This window comes from Rhinoraja longicauda, chromosome 11 (genome assembly GCF_053455715.1).
Source record: "Rhinoraja longicauda isolate Sanriku21f chromosome 11, sRhiLon1.1, whole genome shotgun sequence".
NCBI lineage: Eukaryota > Metazoa > Chordata > Chondrichthyes > Rajiformes > Arhynchobatidae > Rhinoraja > Rhinoraja longicauda.
Genome location: NC_135963.1, coordinates 29,352,818 through 29,376,689, shown reverse-complemented (window position 1 = coordinate 29,376,689; position 23,872 = coordinate 29,352,818). Strand labels below are relative to the sequence as shown.

The 23,872-nt window shown below is 38.8% G+C and overlaps 1 protein-coding gene across 1 annotated transcript; it reads left to right on the top strand.

Moving 5' to 3' along the window:
- Positions 1–1,395: 1,395 nt before the first annotated feature.
- cmpk (cytidylate kinase) lies at positions 1,396–16,696 on the top strand. The gene is made up of 6 exons (XM_078407265.1): positions 1,396–1,650; positions 6,928–7,074; positions 8,208–8,360; positions 10,402–10,478; positions 10,625–10,721; positions 11,465–16,696. The coding sequence occupies exons 1-6, from the start codon at positions 1,531–1,533 to the stop codon at positions 11,519–11,521; spliced, it is 651 nt and encodes a 216-aa protein (XP_078263391.1). The 5' UTR covers positions 1,396–1,530; the 3' UTR covers positions 11,522–16,696.
- Positions 16,697–23,872: the final 7,176 nt, after the last annotated feature.

The window sequence follows — 23,872 nt, the reverse complement described above, 5'->3', positions numbered from 1 at the left end:
CACCACGGTTCCTTCAACAAAACTTATCAAATTCCAGGCAGAAGGTTTTGTGAGGACAGCCCTTTCTCTAATTTCCCGTTCAAGTCACATATCATCTTGACTCGAAAATGCTGCCATTCCTTTGTTGTCATTGTGTTAATTTCAAAAAAGAAAATCTTTGTTGAGCAACCTTAATGAATGTTTGATGGGATACTAGAGAAAACAAACAACGGTAAAGTCATAACTGTAATTTTATGGATTTTCAAGAAGCCTCTGATAATGTGCCCAAAACAGACCAATCAATAATGGCAGCAAATGGAGTGTCAAGGAACACGAAGCAGTGGATTTCATGCAGGCTTCAAGACCGAAAGCTAGAATATACAGTAAATATTCACAAGAGGATCAGTGGTGATATACCAAACTAGAGAGGATAGAGAACAAATTACAGAAGGATATTAATAAACTTGCAGAATGGGCTAGTAATTGATAAATGGAGTCCAATTATATTTGTGAAGTAGTACAGTACTTTCCAATAGGAAGAAAATGGAGGATGCAACTGAATGGGATAGAGAGACAAATGGGATGCTAAGTTGTGCTAAAAACTGAAAATCCTAGAAACGTTGAGTAGGTTTGATAGCACCCAGGGAATGAAAAAGGGGTTAATATTTCCGGTCCAATGTCCTTCGTTAGAACCCGATAAGTTGCACCCTTCGCGTCTAAGCCGTATAAAGGCAATCAAGTATGAGGATTTAACGCTGGAAGGGAACAAGTGAAAGAATTGGAAAATATCTAATCCATGTACTGAACTGTGGTTCTTAATACAATTTATATATAGAGATAGGTATAGCAGAGATTTTACAAGGATGATATTCCAGATGTGAGGTTGTACGGGAGGGCGATAAAGTGACTTTTAATGCCTTTCTCTTGAGAAAAGAAGATTGAAGGATGATTTTAGAAATCTTTAAAATTGTGAAAGACTTTGATGGAGTGAAGATGAAGGGAATCTTTCCATTCATAGGCGAGATAATACTGAAGAAAATCAGTGTATGGTAATCGCCAAGTAATCCAGTGGGATCTTCTGTGGAAATGTATTTATCCACATAATAATGATAACGTGGAACCTACCACTACAAAGGCGTGGCTGAGGTGGCCAGTTTAGAAGCAAAGGCCGAGAGAAAGGAAAGTGTTTCACTAATAGGTGCGCGAAGCAGTGTCCCGTGAAAATCAATATGCTCACATTTGAGGAATAAGCAATAACGTTAATACTTATTTCAAGGTGGCGAACTTACTGATGACTTTAGATTTCACATTCAAATATCAAAAGCGTTCTAACGGCAGCCTTCCCATTGCATTGAGCTGAACAAAGATGCGTAGGCGTGCAGCTCACACCCGGAAGCAGTCGTTCCTCGGGTGAGTTGTGTCAGGAGGCGGCCCGGCTGTGGACCAGGGGACGTGCAGGAGAGGAGGAGAGAGAGGAGATTGTGTTTGGACCACTGCATTTCCCGTTTACCTGCGGGTGAAGCGAGGTGAAACGGCGTTGGCTCTCGACGTATGGTCATTAGCTATTTGGGATCTTTAGTCCAGAAGCTGCTGCGGATGAAGCCGAAGGTGGTTTTTGTGCTCGGCGGGCCAGGAGCCGGCAAAGGGACCCAGTGTACAAACATCGTCAAGGTGGGTGGGAGGCAGCTGGAGCCGTACGTGCGGACGGAGGGGAGGGACTACAGTCACCCAGCCAGGAGAAGCTGAGGACTGGGCCACTGGGTGTAGCTGCTGGCAGACTGGTCGAGGAACCGGTCTGATCTCCCGCTGGAGCCTGGCCGGTGCCTCGGCCCTCAATGTCATGAGAACCCGAGGTCGGTGCGAGCCTGCAGTGCTTTTTAAGGCCCATTTCAGTCATATATATCTCACCAGTTCGGATGCAAATTGTGTGGGCCGTTAGATTTTATTTTATCACAAAAAAATGTCCGATGCAAGTTACAAACTGGCTTACATTTTCGAGACGAAATAGCAAGTTCGTTTGTGACTGAATTGATTGTTTTTTTGAGGAAGTAACAAGGAAAAGGTCAGTGAACATATTTTCGGCAGGGATGTGTACGGTGTGCACGCGTGGCAGGCTGGTCAAAAAGTGAAAGCCCATGAGATCCGAGGGAGTGTCAGATTATATCTAGAAATGGCTTCGTGGCAGGAAGCAGGAGGTAGTTGACCTGTGTTTATTGCGCTATTTACCTGACACTAAAAGGCCCTTACTGATGTTAATGATACAGACTTAAAATTAGGTGGAACTGATGAGGTTTGAAAATACTGCAAAACTTGCTGAACAGAAAAAACCCCAGAGAAAGCATGAAATACTCAGCAGGCCAGGCAATATTTGTGGAGAGTTTCAGAGTTATGAGTGACGTTTATTTTAAATCACCATTGCCTGTATTTAAGTCAATGTCTGTACACGGATGCTATCTGATCTGTTAAGTATTACTAGGAATTCAAAGATCTTATGTTTTATGTTTTCTTGCATCTTATGTTTTCTTGCTTTTCATTCATAAGATGATTGTGTGATGTTGACTGAGGAGAAACGTTTTTGACTGCAGGAGAATATAGGTGTGGTCATTTTTGGCAATGCGTTGGGAGAAATGTAACCGGATTAATAAATATGCAATAAATGTGTGAATGCCCAGTAGTTTAGAGATTTACAAGGATCTTATTGTGTACATCCACGGATTGTTAAACATAGCAGAACAGGTCAATAAGAAGATTAAAAAGGCTGTTTAAAAAAAATAATTCTGAAGCAGTGAGGGTGAAGTAGGGATGTCAGAGTAGAATTAAATGCACAGCCGGAAAGATCCGCAGCATAGGCAGAGGTATGGACATATACAGCGTGGGACTGGGGCCGTGGACCCAATTTGTCCATACTACCAAATTGCCCAACTGAACTAGTCCCACTTGCCTGTGCCTAGCCCTTATCCCTCCAGCCCTTTCCAATCCTTGTATCTGTCCAAGTGTCTTTTAGATGTCATAATTGTACCTGCCTTGAGTACTTCCTGTGGCGGCTTGTTCTTTACATGCACCATCCCCTATGTGGAAAAATATTGCCCCTCGGCTCCTTGTTTATCTTTCCTCTCTCACCTAAAATCTATGCCCTCTTGTTTTAGAACCCTTGTTTATCTTTCCTCTCTCACCTAAAATCGATGCCCTCTTGTTTTAGAGCCCATCTCATCCATGCCCCTCATAAATTTATAAACTTGAATGTTCACTCCTCAGCTTCCTATGTTCCAGAGAACAAGGGCCCAGCCTCTCCTTATAATTCAAACACCCCAAACATGGGAACAACCTCATAAATGTACTTTGAACCATTTCCACTTTCGTGGCATATTTCCTATACTCCAAACAGTTTTGGCCACCACATGATAAGAAAAATATGATTGTACCGGAGGAGTTTTAAAGGATATTTGCAGAGGACTGGGTAATATTAGGCATGCTGAACAATTGACTAGAAGCTAGTTTTTTGTTTGGAACGCAGGAGGCTGATGACATATTTAATCATGGAGTATAAATTTGATGGGCTTAGTAATAGAAAAGACATGCCCCTTAGAGAGGAGAAAAATCAGGGATGTATATATTCAAAGAAATTGGTAGAAGAATTAGAGAGGGGAGATAAGGTAAGGGTGGCAGTGGTCTGAAACTCAGTCCTTGAAGAGTAAGAATGGTACAAACCGTCATCACATTTAAAATGTACATGGATACTTGAAAACCCCCAGCCTGAAAAACTGCAGACCAAATAGAAATGTATAAAATTATAAGGAGGGTAGACGGTAAGAATATTTCTCCCTTGGTGGGAGTGCTTAAAACAGGAGGGCAGGGTGTAAGGTGAAAGAAAGGCAAGAGGCTGAGGGGATCAGAAGGCAGATTATTGTCAGACAGAGAATGGTTGGAATCTAGAGCCTGGCTGAAGAGGTGGTGAAGGCAGGTACTGTTGCAACGCCCAGGAAGCATCTTGATAAACACCTGAATAGCCAAGGCATAGGTATGTGAGGACAAATGTGAGTAAGTGGAACAAGTATAATGGCTGGCTTAACCTGTTTCGGTCCTGAAGAATTCTTTCAACCACTATGGGCTGTAATTAAACTGCCCTTTTCCCCTCGGCTTAGATGCCTTCTTTGTATTGTAACTTTTTAATTACTTTTTTGAATGTTTGAACGTGAAAGCTTTGTCACTATGCCCACATTTTCATTCAGCAGTTCTTTTGAAATCAGCAGTGTTTGCATTGTATCTGCACCATTAATTATTATTATTTTAGGTAGAATTTTGTTGACATGTTTTCCAATTTATGAAAATTGACCTGTGATTTTGCAAGTCATTGGTATGATCTGTCTTTCAGCTGGATGGATGAAATATACCTATTTTGAAAAATAGTTATCTGTGATTGCATATTTATTTTCCGAACTTAAACATACTTAGAGTACTCTAGAAAAAAATGTTATTTTTTAAATATTTAATTTCGTGTTAATCCCATCAATTAATTTGTGTATTAATTAAGAAATCCTTGCGGCCTTAACAGGCATAGTTAATTGACCAGCTAAATTCATTTTCCATTTTTGCAGAAAGAGTAGTGTGTATGAGTCAAGGAAGAGAAGTATTTGAGAGTACTTTATTGACCTTTTAGAGAATTAAAGTAGCAAAGTTAATAATTTGGTACTACTGCATTTAATGTAAAGTTTAAATTTCCACCTCAAAATAACATTAACATTTGATATTATTACAGTACTTGTTTTCCCTTGGCTTTAGGTTTGATCCACTATTTATTGAAATGGATGTTCAGATCAGATGAGAGTAGAATCTTATAATGGGAATATAAAGATTACGTTTATTATTGTCATATGTACAGTGAGATACAGTGAAAAGCTTTGTTTTGTATGCTATCCAATCAGATCAGGTAATACAATATTTAAATACAATCAAGTCAAACTCGAGTACAATAGGCAGAGCAAAGGAGGAAGATACAGAATAAAGGCCTCCCCATTGTGGCACATCAGTTCTTTAGGCAAAGTCCAATGTCTGCAATGGGATGGAGGTGAATCGGACAGTACCCTAGCTTTTGGACAAACTATTTAGAAGCCTGATAACAGAGGGGAAGAAGGTGTTCTGAAGTCTGGTGATTAGCACTTTCAAGCTTCAATATCTTCTGCCCAAAGGGAGTGGGTTGAAAATAGAATGACCGGTGTGGGATAAGGTTTTGATTAAATAGGCTGGTTTTCCGTGGCAGTGTGAAATGTGATGGAGTCAATGGTGGGGAGTCTGGTCTGTCTGATGGACTGGGCTACATCCCCAACTCTCTGCAATTTCTTGCAGTCTTGGGCAGAGGTGTTCCCAAACTAAGTTGCGAAGCAACCCAGCAATATGATAAATATGCATGAGGAATTGAAATACAGAGGTATTTTAGTCCTCAATTCCTAACACAATTATCCTTGCTCTCTAATCCTGCTTGATTTAACTACACCCATTTAATCATTGCTGCCCATGTGGAACACCCACAGAGGTTGTTTTATAATTGAAACTGATTCATTTTGATGCCAAACTAAGGTTCTATCTAAACATTCAGATAAAGTGCTGTAGTAAGTAAATATTGGGCCACAACTGAATCATGGGTGTAGCACGTATTAAACTTTTATGCTATTCATAGTCAATACGCTTGTTGAGTTTTGCAATGGTTCTAGCACATATAATTCAGCTGAAAACCACAAGAATTTGAAACTAATGTCAATTATGTTTACATCATCTCAAAATTGCATAAATTATTAACTGTAAATCATAAATTCTAGGAGCAGAATTAGGGCATTCGGCTCATCAAATCTAATCTGCCATTCAATCATGGCTGATCTATCTTTCCCTCTCAACACCTTTTTCCTGCCTTCTCCCCATATCCCCTGACACCCTTACTAATCAAGAATCTGTTAATCTCCACCTTGAAAATATCCATTGACGGCCTCCAGAGCCATCTGTGGCAATGATTTCCACAGATTCAACACCTTCTGACTAAAGAAATTCCTCCCCACCTCCTTTCTGAAGGAGCGTCCATTTATTCTGAAGCTATGGCCTCTGGTCCTAGACTCTCACACCAGTGGAAACATTCCAAATTCATTCTATCCAGGCCTTTCACTATTCGATAAGTTTCAATGAGCCCCCCCCCCCCCAACCTCTCATCTTTCTAAACTCCATCGAGTACGGGCCCAGTGTCTTCAAACGCTCATCATATGTTAACCCAATCATTCCTGGGATAATTCTAGTAAACTTCCAAAGCCAGTTCATTCTGCTTCAGATTTGGGGCCCAAAACTGCTCACAATACTTCAAATGCAGTCTGATCAGTACCTTGTAAAGCCTCAGCATTACATCCCTGTTTTTGTATTCTACCTCTCTCAAAATAAATGCTAACATAACATTTGCCTCCTTTACTACCTATTCGACTTGCAAATTAACCTTTTTGGGAATTCTGCACCAGCACTCCTACGTCCCTTTGCAACTCGGATTTCTGAATTCTCTCCCCATTTAGAAAATAGACTATGCCTTTATTCCTACTACCAAAATGCATGGCTCCACACTTTGCTGCGCGGTATTCCATCCGCTACTTCTTAGCCCACTCTCTCAACCTGTCCAAGTCCTTTTGGGGAGTCCCTGCTTTTTCTACACTACCTGCCCCTCCACCTATCTTCGTATCAACTGCAAACCTGTCCACAAAGCCTGCAATCCCCTCATCCAAATCAATTACATTGGGAAGAATAGCGGCCCCAAAGCACCGACCCCTGTGGAACACTGCTAGTCACTTGCAGCTAAGCAGAAAAGGCCCCCTTTTTTGCCATTCTGCCTTCTGCTGTCCAGCCAACCTGCTATCCATGCTGGTAACTTCCCTCTGAATGAGAATTACCAGTAATTCAGTACCTTTCTTTAATGTTCATCAGAAATATGGATACACTCACTTCTCTGCTGGTGATCTACTACGTGCGGAGCGAAGCAAAGAAGGCACTCAATATGGAGAACTTATTGACATTCACATAAAGGAAGGAAAAATTGTACCGGTGGAAATAACTATTAATCTCCTTAAAAGGGTAAGACAACTTTCATCATCTTCTAGAAGGGTAAAGTTTCTGGGTTTGCACTTCCTAAAATAATTTTAAATTACCATATTGTGGATTTAACAGTAGCCTTGGAAGAACGTTATGGTAAATTTGCAGCATTTGTCTTTAATTACATGGCAGATTAGTTGGTGTACTGTGATGGAGTTTGCTTTGCAAAGTGTCCTGTCCAAAATCGGTTTCGAGAAGGTTATCCCAAAAAATATTGCAACGGAGATAACAATTAAAGGCATTTTTACTTTGTTGGATGCATATGGTGCAGCCCATTTGTAATATCTCCATATTAAAACAAATTGCTAAAACAATTACTATCCTTTGGGAGTGTGTAACATTAATTGCTTGATTCTGGTCTTAGCAGCAATGCAGTCTCTGTGGGGTGCTTTGCCTCTTTTCCTGACATTGAAGAGTCATTTCGAGGCTATCTGGCATACGTCAAATTGATTGAGCAGTAAATATATTGAAGAATCATCACACTTAAACCTAAAAGAAAGCAGCATAATTTTCAGTTAATAATAAAACAAAATTGCAGCACAGGAATTCAAAATGAGAATACATAAGACAAACTGAAGTCTGAACTAGCACATGTACTTTTTTTAAGAAATGCTGTCATTTTAACAATCCACTATGTTCTGAAATGAGAAATTGGAATTCACTAACATTTTATAAGGAACAAAAAATATTGTAAGTGGCAATTTTTGTTTAGTGCACCATTATTGTCTTGAAAATAATTTGAAAATACAGAAGAAGAATTTTGAGATCACTGTTCTTCTTTGAATCAAAATTAGGCACAATGTTGCAATCTGAGGAAATGTGTTGATTCATTGACAACAATTTGAGCGTCTAAAGTACTGAAGTATTTTGCTTTCGTAATAATTCATATTTGCTGGTTTACATCCATCCCTGTTTTGTGTAGGGTTTAAAGAGTTCTGTAAAAAGATGAGCTAGCTAATGAAAGGCATAGTATCCAAAGTACATTAATATGCTTTGGCTCTTGCTATCCTGTCAATATCCCAAAATATTGTCCAAAAAATTATAGTGAATATAAATGTGCTGTTGTTCATTTTATCTGAAAAATGTTTGTATTACATTTCTGGCCTATTTTGCAGGCAATGGATGACACAATGGCTAAAAATGCCGCAAAGAACAAATTTCTTATTGATGGGTTTCCCAGAAATACAGACAATCTTGAAGGCTGGAACAAGTTGATGGATAAAGATGCTGATGTAAAATTTGTCCTTTTCTTTGACTGTAACAATGAGGTAACTGAATAGTCCTTGGAAAGAAATGATCCTGGTGGTGATTGTTTATCAATGGATGAATGCACAAATAATATTTGCAGCATTTCTCTTGATTCTTATTAAAATAATAGCAGAATTCTGCATTGTGAATTTAGCAAGGTGTTGCAGATGCTGATAATCTGGAATAAAACTTTGAAAACGCTGGAAATACACTACACACCAAGTACCATTTTTTAAATATCAAGTAACATTCTTGGACTGAGGCACAGTGATGATTGTCCAGACAGAGAGGACTGTTCTGTGAACTCTTGTAACTTTATCAGCGCCAGAAACGTGGCAACACTTGTGCTGCCTAGGTGAGGTCTGAGATATGATTTTACCGGCATGTATGCAAAACAAAGCATTTCACCATGTGACCATAAAGTATCATTGATTACTAGATTTACCCTAATTGATATTCGGTCCACTTGGACTGGCTTATTTCCCAGAACAATGTCCAGCAATGTTTTGTTTATCAAGAGGCCAAAACCATCGGTTGAGAACATTCTCCAGAAAACCTACAGAAATTCCTCCCTCTTTGCCCAATGCTTTTGCTTTTCTTGTGTATAATTGCATAGTAAGGGACCTTTTACACATCCTTGCAATTTCTCTGCAAATGTGCTCCTCAACACCCTTCCCAATATGTAGCAACCTGTAGAGTAGCTGCAGATTTCTTCACACAGAGAGTGGCGAGTCTGTGGAATTCTCTGCCACAGAAGGTAGTTGAGGCCAGTTCATTGGCTATATTTAAGAGGGAGTTAGATGTGGCCCTTGTGGCTAAAGGGATCAGGGGGTATGGAGAGAAGGCAGGTACAGGATACTGAGCTGGATGATCAGCCATGATCATATTGAATGGCGGTGCAGGCTCGAAGGGCCGAATGGCCTACTCCTGCACCTATTTTCTATGTTTCTATGTTTCTAATTGTACCTCTACTTTTAACTTTTAAATAAATAGATGCTGAACATGATCAATTTAGAACATCCTCTCTCTCCTGTAGTATGTTCTTGTTAAGCAATGCAACCTTTGGAGTTTTATGCCTCTCTTTGCTCAGTGGTTTATATCCAGGAATACTTATAATTCATCTAACTGCCCTCTAGTTAGTCATGTCTTTGTTATTGGCACGGCATTGTAATGGTGTTATTTTTATCTGCAGACTGGTTAATACACTTAATAAGTGCATTGTAGAATTATTGTGGATCTTCTGGTATTCTCTCTGTCTGGTTCTATCGAAAAACTTTTTATTGTTCTATTTATCTTTCCCAATCCCCTTTGCAACTTTTCTCCTCCTCTTAAAGCGACCTTCCATTGCTCAAATCCAAGCCTTATAAGTTAGAACCTCAACCATTGTCTAGCGAATCTTCTTATAAGGTCTTTGAAACCTCAACAATAGGTGACTAATTTGTTGGGGCTCTACTGGTTCCATCTCTTCACGTTCTAGTCCCAGTGTCCCAGGAATCTAAAGTCCCCTTAGTGCACAATCCTTGCGCAGTTATCTGGCACTTTAAAGTCCATACGGATTTGGAATGAATTGCCCAGGTTTCTTGTTCTGAAATTCAGTACCTTCTACCTCTCCCAGAAATTTACATTACTAGCATTTGAGGAGGATTTGCATAAAGTTGCTTCATATAAATATGTTGACAATTGCCTAATCTCATTCATATTCACAAAACTAAATGAAATTGAAATTAAATATTGACATTAAAATGTTTTGAAACTTATTTCATTGAAATAGATTAATATTAAATTGAACAAAAAAAATAATTTCAGTATCACTGTGCAGCATATACAGTACATATATGTGTTCAAATCCATAACACTTTGTACTTTAAACATTGCCAGGACTTTTTCCTCTGCATTCACCAGCTTACAATCATTCACCCTTTACAGTAGCTGGATGGAAAAATAGCTAGCAAGCAGAGAATTAGAAAGCCTGGCTTCCCCGTTTTTTATGTTCTTCCCTCATTTTAATCTTTCCTAACATTACAGGAAATTAAACCTAATTTCTTTCTTTTGTTTGCAAAGATATGCATGGAACGCTGCCTTGAACGAGGAAAAGGTAGTGGAAGAACAGATGACAATATCTTAAGTATGCAGAAAAGGTAGAAATGAAATTAATTTCATAAACATTGAATTGTATCAAATGGAAAGAAGCCGTTTGGCTGATTTTATCCATGTTTGTTTTTATATTTTGTTTAAAAAAATGCCCTGCTATGTTATTGGTATCTATTTATTGTATCTCCTTCAGAATTCAGACATATATGCAGTCTACAAAACCTATTATCGATCTATATGCGAAAGAAGGAAAAGTAAGAAGGGTTGATGGAGCAAAAAGTGTTGATGAGGTGTGTAATGTGTAATCAGGGCCAAAGCTTTCATGTAATCACTCCAAGATATGGAAAATGTATTATAAATATTTATGACGAAACCTTGATATATTGTTTGTCAAAACTGCTGACCACTCCATATTATGCCCCATTTTTTGGATTGTTCAACCTCTTTTTAAAAAAAAAATCACATCAGAAATTGATTCCTTAAAATTATAATTCTGCCATTGTTTTTTATTGTTCTTTGTTGACATGAGACAAACCAAGTAGTAAAGGATTAAAATTATGTCGAGGCAACAGGTTCCCTTCCCTAAAGAACAATGAGCCACTCAAATCTTGGACGCATGGTTACTTTCCAATTACTAGAACTTTTGATTGAAATTTGGTGATACATTTATCAACCTTTTAATGCAGCAATTTTAAATTAGTGACTTATGTGTTACTGGTTCAGTGCAATATCTACCCAATCAACATACAAAAAGAAAACAAAATCTTTATTTGATTCGGAGTCCATTTGCGCTGAATTATTCTGTGAACAAGACATAAATGTGGCTGTTGACTGCAGAATTTTAAAATAAAATAAGTTTTTTTTAATGTTGTTGCTTTGAAAAAAATCCTTGATTTAAAAAAAAATCTTGAATATACTAATAGTTCTTTTATATGGAAAAATCCATATAGGTGAAATACAGTGTTGCATATGGTTGATAGTTAATGTTTGAAAATGTTCTTTGTCAGCTTTGAAAACATTTTGTCCTTTTCAGGTTTTTGTTGAGGTCCAGAAAATCTTTGATGCTGAAAATGGGATTGAAAACGTTTGATGATCTACAAATCTGGTGTTTTCCTCAGCTGGAATAACTATTATATTATTTTCTTTGTTTATTTAAAGTTACTGGGGGGTTTTTTTTGGGTGCACGTTTAGTGCATTCATTACTTTTGTAAGATATTCTTAAGTGTAATGAAGATGGGCTACATTTTTAAATGTTTCAAAATATGCTTCCAACTAGAACTCCTTGTATGTGGAATAGAAATATTCATTTGAAACATGTCCTTGCTTAAGGATATATCTAAATGCTCTTGTGACTGATTTTTTTCATACCAAATGTTTAAATTTTAACACGAAGCTGGTGCACACTTGCATATTTCAAATTAACTTGTGCAATTTAATTTGATTAGTAAATATTAGCTTATACCATTTTTGTAAATCTAAAAGCAAATTGACAGGAATTAAAGCAATACATAGTGAAGTATTGAGTTAAATAATATTGTTCATGAACCCTTAATTTTTTTTATGGAGGAACAACTAAATTAGAAAAAGTTTTCTTTGAAACGATGTTTGCACTTGTTCATTTTGTTTGCGTACATGTATAAACAATTCATGCAATAGAATATTTAATGTGCAAAAAGTTTAAAACCTGTATTTTTAATGCACTTTGCAGTATAGTATCCCACAGGATGAATATTTTTAGAGTGAATAGGGTTGATTCTGGAATAGATAGCTGAGAAACTGCTACAGACCAATATTATGTTTGTTGTGGTTAAAGATTACTTTCAAGAATTAATGGGTCTGGAAGTGCATTGATGTAACCAGAGTTTTTCTCACCAGAATCGTGCAGCAAAACATTCTTTGGTGTTAAAAACAATAATGGGCATTTTTGTATCAATCTGGAACTTTAATAATACACTTCCAGTTTAAGTCACCATTGAGTCTCAAACCAATTTCTGCAATACTGGTATGGGAGAAAGATATTCCCAGAGCAGCAGTTCCTTTGGAGCTTTGCATGGGAATTTGGACAATTGTCCAGTGAGAGGCCATTGTTGGTTACTTCATTCACCAGACAATAAGTTACTCCCAACATATCTTTCACAGTTTTTCCCTACATCCCCAACCCCACAATGGAAGTTCTGATTTCCAGTTCTAGTGTTTGCCTCATTGCTGGCCATGACCACATTACTGACCTTCCACCTTTCCCGTTCCATTATATATGAAATATCTAATGACTAATTCCAGTGCTAGCAAGGTGGGGCCACAACTGAAACAATGGTGAGCACCCTGCTGCAATGCCCATCTAGTGCAGTTGTAATAAACAATGATCATTTTGCACCAAGTACATTTAAAGGACATTGAAGGATGCTTTCTAAAATCAAGCAAGGTTCAATGCTTCTGGTTAGATTGTAAATGCTGGAAACAGAGCAGTTCAGTCAGCACTGTAAGGCAACAGGATTTGCATTCCTATTCAGTGAGATCAGTCCTCCTAATGATTTATCTTTCTTTGCATTTAATAGATGCTGATATGTTCAGCACATCATTGATTCTTGTGTTTGGACCTATCATGACCAATTGTTTTACTTCAATCTCTAATTCCAATCCTTCTGATCTGAACATTGAATTCTGAGAACTTTGTCCCTTTATTCAAGATGAGAATTAACCAGAGTACCTGTTTTCATTTAATTTGATTGAGTTTCTGTTTTGGTGCGGTTTCTTATTGTTTTTTCTTAATTACAATTATACATTTGTTTTCAATTATATTTGAGAGCTAAATTGCTCAAATATTATTAAAATCAGGGCTTTTGCTTATTCAGTAAATACTGTTACAAAAAAAGGATAATTAATGGTGTACTACCGACGTGTATTTGGAAAATGCTCTTAGTCTGTATTTTATGATTTTTAAGCTGATGTGATATTGAGTAATTACAATTCACTCCACTTATTTATCTCTAGGTATAACTGTAACTCATTACAGCATTGTTGGCTTTTTAAAACTGATCACTTCTGACTATTTTACAATGAAACCATTTTCAGACCATCAACATCACAATTCAGTATAAAGGTCGACTACCTTTGGATGTGGGGCCTTTTTGCTTCGTAGCACCGCAGATTAAAAAGAATAAAGAAAAAATGGCTGCTTGATTTGTATTTTAAATTCATAATTTACGTTTGTGCAGGAGTCATGTTGTAGCTTCCCTTGGCTTAAATCTGTCATTTTGTTTATGGACTATATTATAAAATATTTTTTTATATTCAACTCCATGTATAGTCATACAGCACAGAAACAGACCGTTTGGCCCAACATGCTCATGCTCACCAAGGCATCCCATCTATGTCAGTCCCTCTAAACATTGCCTATCCATGTACAGGTACCTGTCCAAATGTCTTTTAAATTATGTTATTGTACCTGCTTCCCCTGGCATCTTGTTCCATATACTAACCACCCTCTGTGTAGAAAAAGTTTCCCCTGAGGTTCCTATTAAATCTCCTCTCTCCCCTTAAACCTATGTTAGTGTGCGGGGACCGCTGGTCCACGTGAACTCCATGGGCCAAAGCGCCTGTTTCCACACTTTATCTAAACTAAACTTAAACTAAAACTAAAAGTAGGCTTCTTGTCATCTCTGTAAATGGATACAATCATTGCTGATTATCTCTTTATACTTGTTTAATGTCTTTTGTGCCCATAAATTTATTGCCTTAAATATATTTAGGGACTTAATCTGACAGAATTCCATGATATAGTATTCCACAGATTCACCACTCTCAGTGAAGAAACACCTCATTCCTAAATGTCATACTATATAGCTTGATGTGACACTTAGTTTTAGGCCATGTATCCAGAGGAAACATATTCCCTGTATCCAGCCTTGAGCCCTGTTAATATTTTGAATGGTTCAATCAGGTCTTGTCACATTCTTCTGAACTTCAGTAAATAATAGGGCACCCAATCTATTCTCGCATGATTGGCTTGACATCCCAGAAATTAGTTTGATGAGCCTTCACTCCATTCGTTCTCTGGCAAAAATATCCTTTCTTTGATAAGGAGACCAGAACTGCACACAATACTTCAGGTGTTATATTATCATAACCCTGTATAAATTGTAGAAATATATCCTCGGTTCTCTTCTGACAAAGGGCAACACGTTTCTCGTCTGGATTTCTACACCTGCTGGTTGTTTATAGAAGATGTGTAGATCTCTTTGAACATCAACATTTCCCAATCTATCACATAAATAATCATTTGCCATTCTGTTTTCCTACACATTAACGCACATTACAGTGCATCTGCCATGTATTTGTGCACTCATTTCAACTTACGCAAGTTTTGCGTTCTTACAAGTTGCAGTCACAACCCTGTTATATGTTAAGGGCAGACTTAGAAATTTTACATTCATTTCTCTCAAACAAGATCTGGGCCAAAAGCATGAATTCCTGTGATATCCCACAAGACTTTCCTCCTATATTTTCTTGTTCTGTTTCTTGTTTTAGTTTAGTTTAGAGATACAGAGCGGAAACAGGCCCTTCGACCCACAAGTCCACACCAACCAGCGATCCCCGCACATTAAGCCCACACACACTAGGAACAATTTATACTTATACCAAGTATACAAACCCAAGCCAATTAACCTCCAATCCTCTACGTCTTTGGGGTGTGGGAGGAAACCGAAGATCTCGGCGAAAACCCACGCGGTCACGGGGAGAACGTACAAATTCCGTACAGTCAGCACCCTTAGTCGGGATCGAACCTGGGTCTCCAGCGCTGCAAGGCAGCAACTCTACCGCTGCGCGGTAGGTTGTCTGTCAACCAATTTACATTCCAGACGGATAGGTAACCTTCGTTTCTTTCAAGATAATTGTACACCTTTTATGTGGGACCTAACTAGGAACCTTAAAAATGCAAATAGATTATAACCATTAGCTTGTTCTTTACTGGTAACATCCTCAAAAAAAATGACAGTAGGTTTTTCAAACATGGTTACCTTTTCATAAATTTTATGTTGATTTTGTATAATCCTGTTGATATTTTCTGATGTCTACTATCATATTCTCTTTATGGACATGCGTCTCTAATTTCCTGCTTGATCAGTCCACCAGTCCCTTGAGAACTTACAGAAAACTTCCACCAACGGCCTTCCAATGCTTCTTAGCTCATCCTTTCCTTATTTTGATTTTGAGCCATTAAGCTTTCTCTATGTCGCTATATTTTCATTCTGAACAAGGAAAGACATGTCACCTTTTCCTTGTTATCATCCTTCCTAAATATTGAATATTCTTGGATACTCAGCTCCCAGCCATGGTCATTCTTCAGCCATGGCTCAAGATGACAATTATTATGTATCCATATATTGGCCATTTTAATTTGTCCACTTTGTTACAAACACTTCACATTTTCAAATACAGCACTTATTTATTTGTCTTACCTTTAAACTTTCACTTTTTTTTACACTATGACCCCATTTGTTTTCTTACTGTATTTTCATACTCTTATCCTGTTAGAGCAATCCTTTGTTTTCATAGAAGACGTCACTGATTTCCTTTAATTAAACTAATTTGGGTTACATGAAAGCAAAGTAAATACATGATATTGAACGTGGCTTGAATAGTTGCAAATTGCTTTAAACTTAAATGAGAAAGAAAGCTTTTTAAAATTTTGATACTTATATTTTGATTATTAATTGAGCTTAGTAAACTTATGACCAACTGCATCATGTGATAGGAGCAGAATTAGGCCATCAAGTCTACTCCACCATTCAATCGTGGCTGATCTATCTCTCTCTCTTCTAACCCCATTCTCCTGCTCCCCATATCCTCTGACACCTCGGATTGCTGTTTGATCTGTGCACTGTACTGCTCTACCAAATTACTCCTTTCAATTTAATTTTAGATTGGATTCATGCAATTGGTTTCTTTGTCTTCCATCATGAAAACAAGAAGGAGAACAATATTCCTTCAATATGGCTGTAGGAGCCATTTGTGTTTGTCCTAGCTGTTTTTGCATATTATATTATTTTGTATCTTCCTGTATTATTTTTGGACACTTGGGGGGTTGTCATGACATGAATACATATATGGGCATAACATACTGGGAGGAGTCAGAACTAGGTACTATCTGGGACTGCAGAGATGGGATGCATCAGACACGGAGGGGCCATGGTGAGATATAGTTCTTACCAGACCTATGACGAGAGAAAAGTGGATAGATAGAAATCTGTTTGTATTACTACTTCAATAAACAACTAATTAAACTGAAACATCTTTAAGATCTCTCTGTTGTTGGTTTGCGTCAAGATCAATCACTCCACCCTCTGTGAAGTGGCAAGCGGAGAGGACATCAGTGGGAAGGACCGACGTTGCCACGACACAAAGTAAGAACTAGCTGTATGAGTGAAAAAAGTAAGACCTGTCTCTAAAGAGCCATTTAAAGTAACAATTGGCTCTTTGAGAGAGACTGGAGCTTGTGAATCTACTGGACAGAACAAGGATTGTTTTATTGCAAGCCTGAACCGAATTCCACAGACCAGGATGCGGTCGCTACCTGCGCTAATCTGACTAACGGAGATTGAAAACTTAGAAAGCCACGTGCAGGAAATAGTAAGTACAGCATTAAGCTTTATTGGAAAAGCTGTATTTCAGAAGTTGTATTGAAAAACTTACTGAAACTATGGAGTGCTGAGAACAAAGAAGTGACCTTGAGCATCGCAAGATATCAATTTATTTTGAATTCTTGTGAAGATATGACTTTACGTCTACACATCTTAAAGGGATAGTGTACAAGTATGTCTGGTTAGATCTGATGTTCAGCCACAGGAAAATATTCTGAAAAGTGGAAAAGAGATTATCAGACTCACAGCCAAAGGCTGTGAATTGCTCTTTGAGCAGGAGACGAGGAGAAACAAAAGATATAATCAAGCTAGCAGGTTAATGGAAGCCACAAAAGAGCTAATGAAATCAAGTGAAAATATAAATGAAGTACGATCCAACTTGATTCAATTTAACCAGCTGAATAATGGAATCAAAGAAGAATATGAAGCATTGATACAGTTACCACTGCCTGAAGATGAACTTGAAAAGCAGTGGATGCACGGAAAAGTGGACGCTTTCAATGAGTTTATACAAGATGCTAATGCATGGTTATTCAAGGTTGGTCATCAAACTATACACTCTATTGCTGAGAGTTTTTCACGACAGAATGGTGTAAACTTAGATATCATTGGACCTGCAGACAGTGCTTCAAATGTCTCAAACTCTAAATTGAGCCTCAAATCTCGTTCTTCATCATGTGCATCTTTAACGCTGTGCCCGGATAAAAGCTAAGGCAGATATGGCCATTCTTGAAGAACAGGTTGTCTATATGGGCGGTGGCGCAGCGGTAGAGTTGCTGCTTTACAGCGAATGCAGCGCCGGAGACTCAGGTTCGATCCTGACTACGGGTGCTGCACTGTAAGGAGTTTGTACGTTCTCCCCGTGACCTGCGTGGGTTTTCTCCGAGATCTTCGGTTTCCTCCCACACTCCAAAGACGTACAGGTATGCAGGTTAATTGGCTGGGTAAATGTAAAAATTGTCCCTAGTGGGTGTAGGATAGTGTTAATGTGCGGGGATCGCTGGGCGGCACGGACTTGGTGGGCCGAAAAGGCCTGTTTCCGGCTGTATATATATGATATGATATGATATGATATGATATGGAAGGCAGGTGTAAGATTGAGGCACAAGAAGAACAATTGGAGGAAGAACGGAAGAGACAAGAGAAAGAATGGAAGAGACAAGAGGAAGAATGGAAGAGACAAGAGGAAGAACGGAAGAGGCAAGGGGAGGAACGGCTGATAAGACAGAAGGAGCAGCTGAGAAGACAGAAGGAACAGCTGAGAAGACGGAGGGAACGATTGAAACTAGATGCTGCAATGGCAGCAACCAAGACGAGACTCAATGTACTTGATGCTATGAAATCAAGAAGCAGCTCGAAAGTATCTGATGGGATGAACCCTTATGTGGAAAAAGGATCTGCTCAAAAGGAAACATAAGCGTAACTAGAGCCACAAGCAGCTGAATACTTGCCTGATCGAGGGTAACAGGTTGTTAGACTGAAACAAACAACTCTGGGACCATTTGCTGGAGCTCATGATACGACCCATCTAACTCAACACCCTCTTCAAAGGCAAAAGGCAAAGATATAAGCAAAAGGGTATGCAGGGGCATGCTCGTATTACCCGCCCCCCCCCCCCCCCCCCCGGACTATGGTGGAAGCCAAGGTGATATGTATAACCTAATGGAGAGGCAAAATGATATTACTGTTCTTCTGGCTCAACAAAATCTTTCTTCTACTCTGCCACCAAGAGACATTCCTGTTTATGATGGTGATGTTTTGCAGTATGAAATTTTCATATGGGCATTTGAGAGAGGAGTGGAAAGAAAAACTAACAATAACAGTGACCGCTTACATTTTCTGGAGCAAAATACAAAAGGTCAAGCAAAGACTTAGTCCACAGCTGTCAATACTTACCTTCAGCCCAGGGCTATATTAAAGAGCATTTTGGCAATGAACATAAGATTGTCACTGCAGTGATGGCTAAGGCATTGGCCTGATCAGCGATCAAATTTGAATATATGAAAGTATTGCAAGCGTTCTCACTGTCCCTTAGAGGTTGTTGCAATGCAATGAAACATCTCGCCTATATGCAGGAAATGAATGTTGTTTCCAATATGAAGATTATCCTTCTAAAACTGCCCTACAAGCTCAGAGACAAGTGGATGGATAAGGTAGGTGAGATACAGGAAAAGCTTGGATATCGAGCTATATTTCCTGACCTCGTAGACTTCATAGTGAAACAAGTGAAGATACTCTTAGATCCACTTTTTGGGAACATTCTGGAAGCTAAGCCAGTTGCAACCATCGAAGGCCCTACCTTTGCTAAAGCAAGAGAAAAGACACAAACAGCTAGAAGCAGTTTTTCAACGACTGCAAAGCTGTAGAAGCACAGGTGCAAGAAAATCTGATAACCAAAGGAATGAAAGCCGACTTACCTACCGCCAAGCCACAAGGTTCTTGTTTGTTCTGTAACAAATGTGGTCACACATTGGGGCGGTGTTGGCAGATCAAGAGGAAAGAGTATAAAGAAAGGATAGATTTTTTTACGGAGAAGGGAATCTGTTTTGGATGTTTGAAAATAGGTCACATGAGCAAAGACTGCAAGAGTTGTTTGGCTTGCTATGTGTGCAAATAAAGTAATCCTGAAATACTTCACATTGAACAAAAGGACGAAAAATTGAAACCAGAACATACAGAACAGAAGGAAAAGCCAATGGTGAGTGTAGGAGCCATTTTGAAGTTATTAGTTATTTTTGCTTATTAATATTATTACCTTGTATTCTGCTGTAGTTTGGACACTATAGAGTTAATGCAATGCTTACGTAGGGGCTGGGCGGAGCCAGAGTATGGGCAGTTGGGTACGTGCTGGCAGAGTGGGTGAGCTGGGAGGTGCTGGCAGGGTCAGCTAGAAGCTGCGCCAAAAGAATTATCAGCCATGATGTAATCGCCTGTAAGTTTTATTAACAGGAAGATTAATACAAACTGTGTCGAAGTTATATCTGGCAATTCGTAACGATCGCATAAACTGGGTAAGATATGGAATTTTACCTAGCAATTAATAACCAGTCGATGACAAGAGATATGCCAATATGCTTATTGCACCTTCAAATAAAGAAGACTAACAATTAAACGTCTGGGAGGATCTCTGTTATTAGTTGTTCGAGTTATTACGCTTATCGCTGACCCGGTCTATACAAGTGGCAGCTTGGGAGCTAATTGAGATAGACGAGAAGCTGGCCGCTACAGTGAGTGATGCTGTTCTCCCATCTCAAACGTGTGGGCTTATTGGGGCCGGTGATGAAACCTGCATCTTCTCCATTGTACCAGTACAAGTAAAGAGCAACAAGGGGAGTACAGTGTTGCAATTTTTGGATCATGGAAGTTCATCTACCTTCTGCACAGAAAGTTGATGAGAAGGCTGAACATTTCAGGACAAAGGTCCAAGATTCTCCTGCGTACCATGAATCAAGTGAAGCCTGTGACCAGTCGTCTTATCTCAGGTTTGGAAATATCTAGTCTGGACAAAGATGATTTTATTCAACTATCGGATGTGTTCGCACATAAGATCATGCCTGTTTCTCAGCTAAACATTCCCAGACAAGAAGACCTGAACAAATGGCCTTACTTGAAGGAAATCAAGATTCCTGAAATAGAATGTGGCATTGACCTACTCATCGGGACAAATGCTTCAAAGGTATTGGAACCTTGGGAGCTGGTCAACAGCAAACGGGATGAACCATATGCTGTGAAAACCCTTCTGGGATGGGTCATTTATGGTACCCTGAGAAGAGACCATGACAGCAGGGACGGAAATGGCTGCCCTGCTGCTGGTGTCAATTGAATGTCCATTGTATACCTAGAGGAGCTTCTGGTCAAACAATACAATCACGATTCCAGTGAGAGAACCAGCAAGGAAATGGAAGAAATGTCCAGAGAAGAGGTCAAGTTCTTGGACATTATGAATCGTTCAGCAAGGATGACAGATGGACACTATTGTCTAGACTTACCTTTCAAGCAAGAAAACGCCAGCATGCCAAATAACTTGCATTGCAGAGCAACACAACCAGAGCTTGTAACGCAAGTTTGGCAAGAATGAGAAGTTTTATGATAAATATACATCTTTCCTCACAGAAGTAATTGGCAATGGTTATGCTGAAAGGGCACCAATAGACCAGCTGAATCAAAGTGATGGAGAACTCTGGTACATCCCTCACCACGGGGTGTATCACTCAAAGAAAGGAACTTTAAGGGTGGTCTTTGACTGTGGTACAGTTTTCAAAGGTACATCATTTAACTGCCAACTGCTGCAGGGTTCAGAGCTAACCAACTCACTCATTGGAGTTCTCATCAGATTCAGACAAGAACCGATTGCTTTGATGGCTGATATCAAATCAATGTTTCATCAGGTCAAGGTATCAGAAAAGCATATTGACTATCTGCGATTTCTGTGGTGGCCCGATGGTGCAGCAAGATCTTGTTGAATACCAGATTAAGGTACATCTTTTTGGAGCCGTGTCATCACCAAGTTGTGCAAACTTTGCATTCGGGAAAAATGTTGCAGATAACAAAGCTCACTTTTCAGCAGAGGTGACAAACAGTAAAGAACAACTTCTACGTAGATGCTTGTTTAAAATCCATGCTTTCAGATTAGGAAGCAGTTCAGATGGTAAAAGACCTGACTGCAATCTGCCAAATGGAAGGATTCATGCTGTCAGTGGATCAGCAACAGTCGTGCTGTATTGGCATCCATTCCTCAAGAAAACAGATCCAAAGAGATCAAGGAGTTGGACTTGGACAAAGACAATCTGCCAATGGAGCGAGCACTGGGATTGTACTGGTGTGTTGAAACAGATGTGTTCAAGTTCAGAATTGCTGTACAAGAACGACCATACACTAGATAAGGCATCTTGTCCGTAGTCGGCTCTATATACGACTCTTTAGGATTTTTAGCACCATTTACTCTGCCAGCCAAGCTGATTATGCAGTAACTTTGCAAGGAGAAACTTGGTTGGGATGAAGACATACCCCAAGCTTTCTCTCAGCGATGGACAGGATATATAGCAAATTTCTTTTGGAAATGGTGGATGCGGGAATATTTGCCTCTGATCCAAGAACGACAACGATGGTCAAAGGTGAAAAGAAGCAAAGGTGTCCTCGCTCTGGCAGTGGAGCAAACCAATGACAAAGAGCGGAATGGGAAGGGGAATTAAAATGGTTGGTAACCGGAAGATCCAGTGCGAATCGATGAAGAGGTTCGCTAATCTATGCTTGTTCTAGATAATGTAACGGAGGCCACTTCGGGAGCACGGAATGGAGTAAATAAGATTCAAAGAGGTGCCCGTGAACTTTTGTTTCATCTGGAAGGGCTCCCGAATGGAGAAACAGGTGTTACATCTGCAGTTGCAGGGGAAAGTACCTTGGGATGGGTGGGAGCAGATAAGTGTACCAAAGAGTTGTAAAGGGAGTGGTCACTATGGAAAATGAAAGGGGTGGCAATGGGAAGGTTTGACTTGTGGGGGAAATTACATTGAAGGTGGTGGAAATGTATGAGAATGATATGATAGGAAGAAATGACACGGTCGAACTGGTTTAGGTATAGCTAAAGGTTTTCAGAATATGTTTTTGATGTCAAATAATATTTTGCCTGGAAATTGACAAAAAAGAGTAAATATTTAAACTTAAATCATTTGATATTGCTTTGTTGCACATGTAGAGAAAATTCAATAACACTTTTGATACTGTGATCATTTTCAGCTTCACCACTAGGTGGACTTGCAGGTTCATACCATATTCTCTTTGTCTGTCTCCTTGTGTTGACGGTTAGAATTGTCCATACAATAACTAAACAATTGATTGCACTGTGGTTGTGTTTTGTGGCAACATCTCTTTGGAATGAGAAACCTTTTATAAATAAATGTTCAGAATTTTGAAAAAAATACCTATGTTTTCAGAACTTTGCTTTCTTCTACTCTTTCTGCATCATGATATTTTGATATTTGATCTTTTAGGCAGAGTTTACTGAAGGATCCACCTAATTTTGAGTATATCTTAGGCTGAAAAAAAATTGAAATTCTTGAACTGTAAAACATTTTAAGTGCTATATATTATCCCACAAATTAAAATTAAAGCAGATTATCTGTTCTAGGTCCTAGTTGGGCAGTTCAGCAAGGTAATATCCCTGTTTTTTTCAGCAGAAAGGAAGAGAAGCATTTATATACAAGCATTTTAAAACATTTAAGTTATTGTACCAATAATGCACTTCTTTAATTGTACCATTGGACCTCACTTGAAAGTATAATGTCACAAGTGAAAGGTTTATTCAATTTTTTATCATAATTCTTAAAAACTTTGACAAAGATTTTCCAATTAGTTAAGAGCATATATCTATTCATATTAAAGGCTCAGAATCAAATGTTATGATCACGATTAATTCTGGTAAAATATTTTTTGTGTCCACATCAAGAACCTCAATTAAAAAAAGCTCAGCTTGCAATAACAATGAGATTTCTGGTGGCATGACTGTTCCCTTGTGCCGCTTTTGCAAAAATTGTGAATGCTTTCTTATCTTATCTGGTCAGATTCTAACATTTATGGATCCTTTGTTGGAACTCGGAAGGAGGCAGACTGTCCTTGCCTATCAACAGTGGAAAAATGCAGGAAATGCAGGTCAATTACCTGAAGCAGTGGTACCATATTGGTTAAGGCTGTTGAGATCCCAATCACTCCATCTACCATTTACTCAACGTGCATAACAGAATAAAATTGAATGTCCCACAGTGTCATTAACAATTTAAAAAATAGTCCAGTCTCTCTCAGAG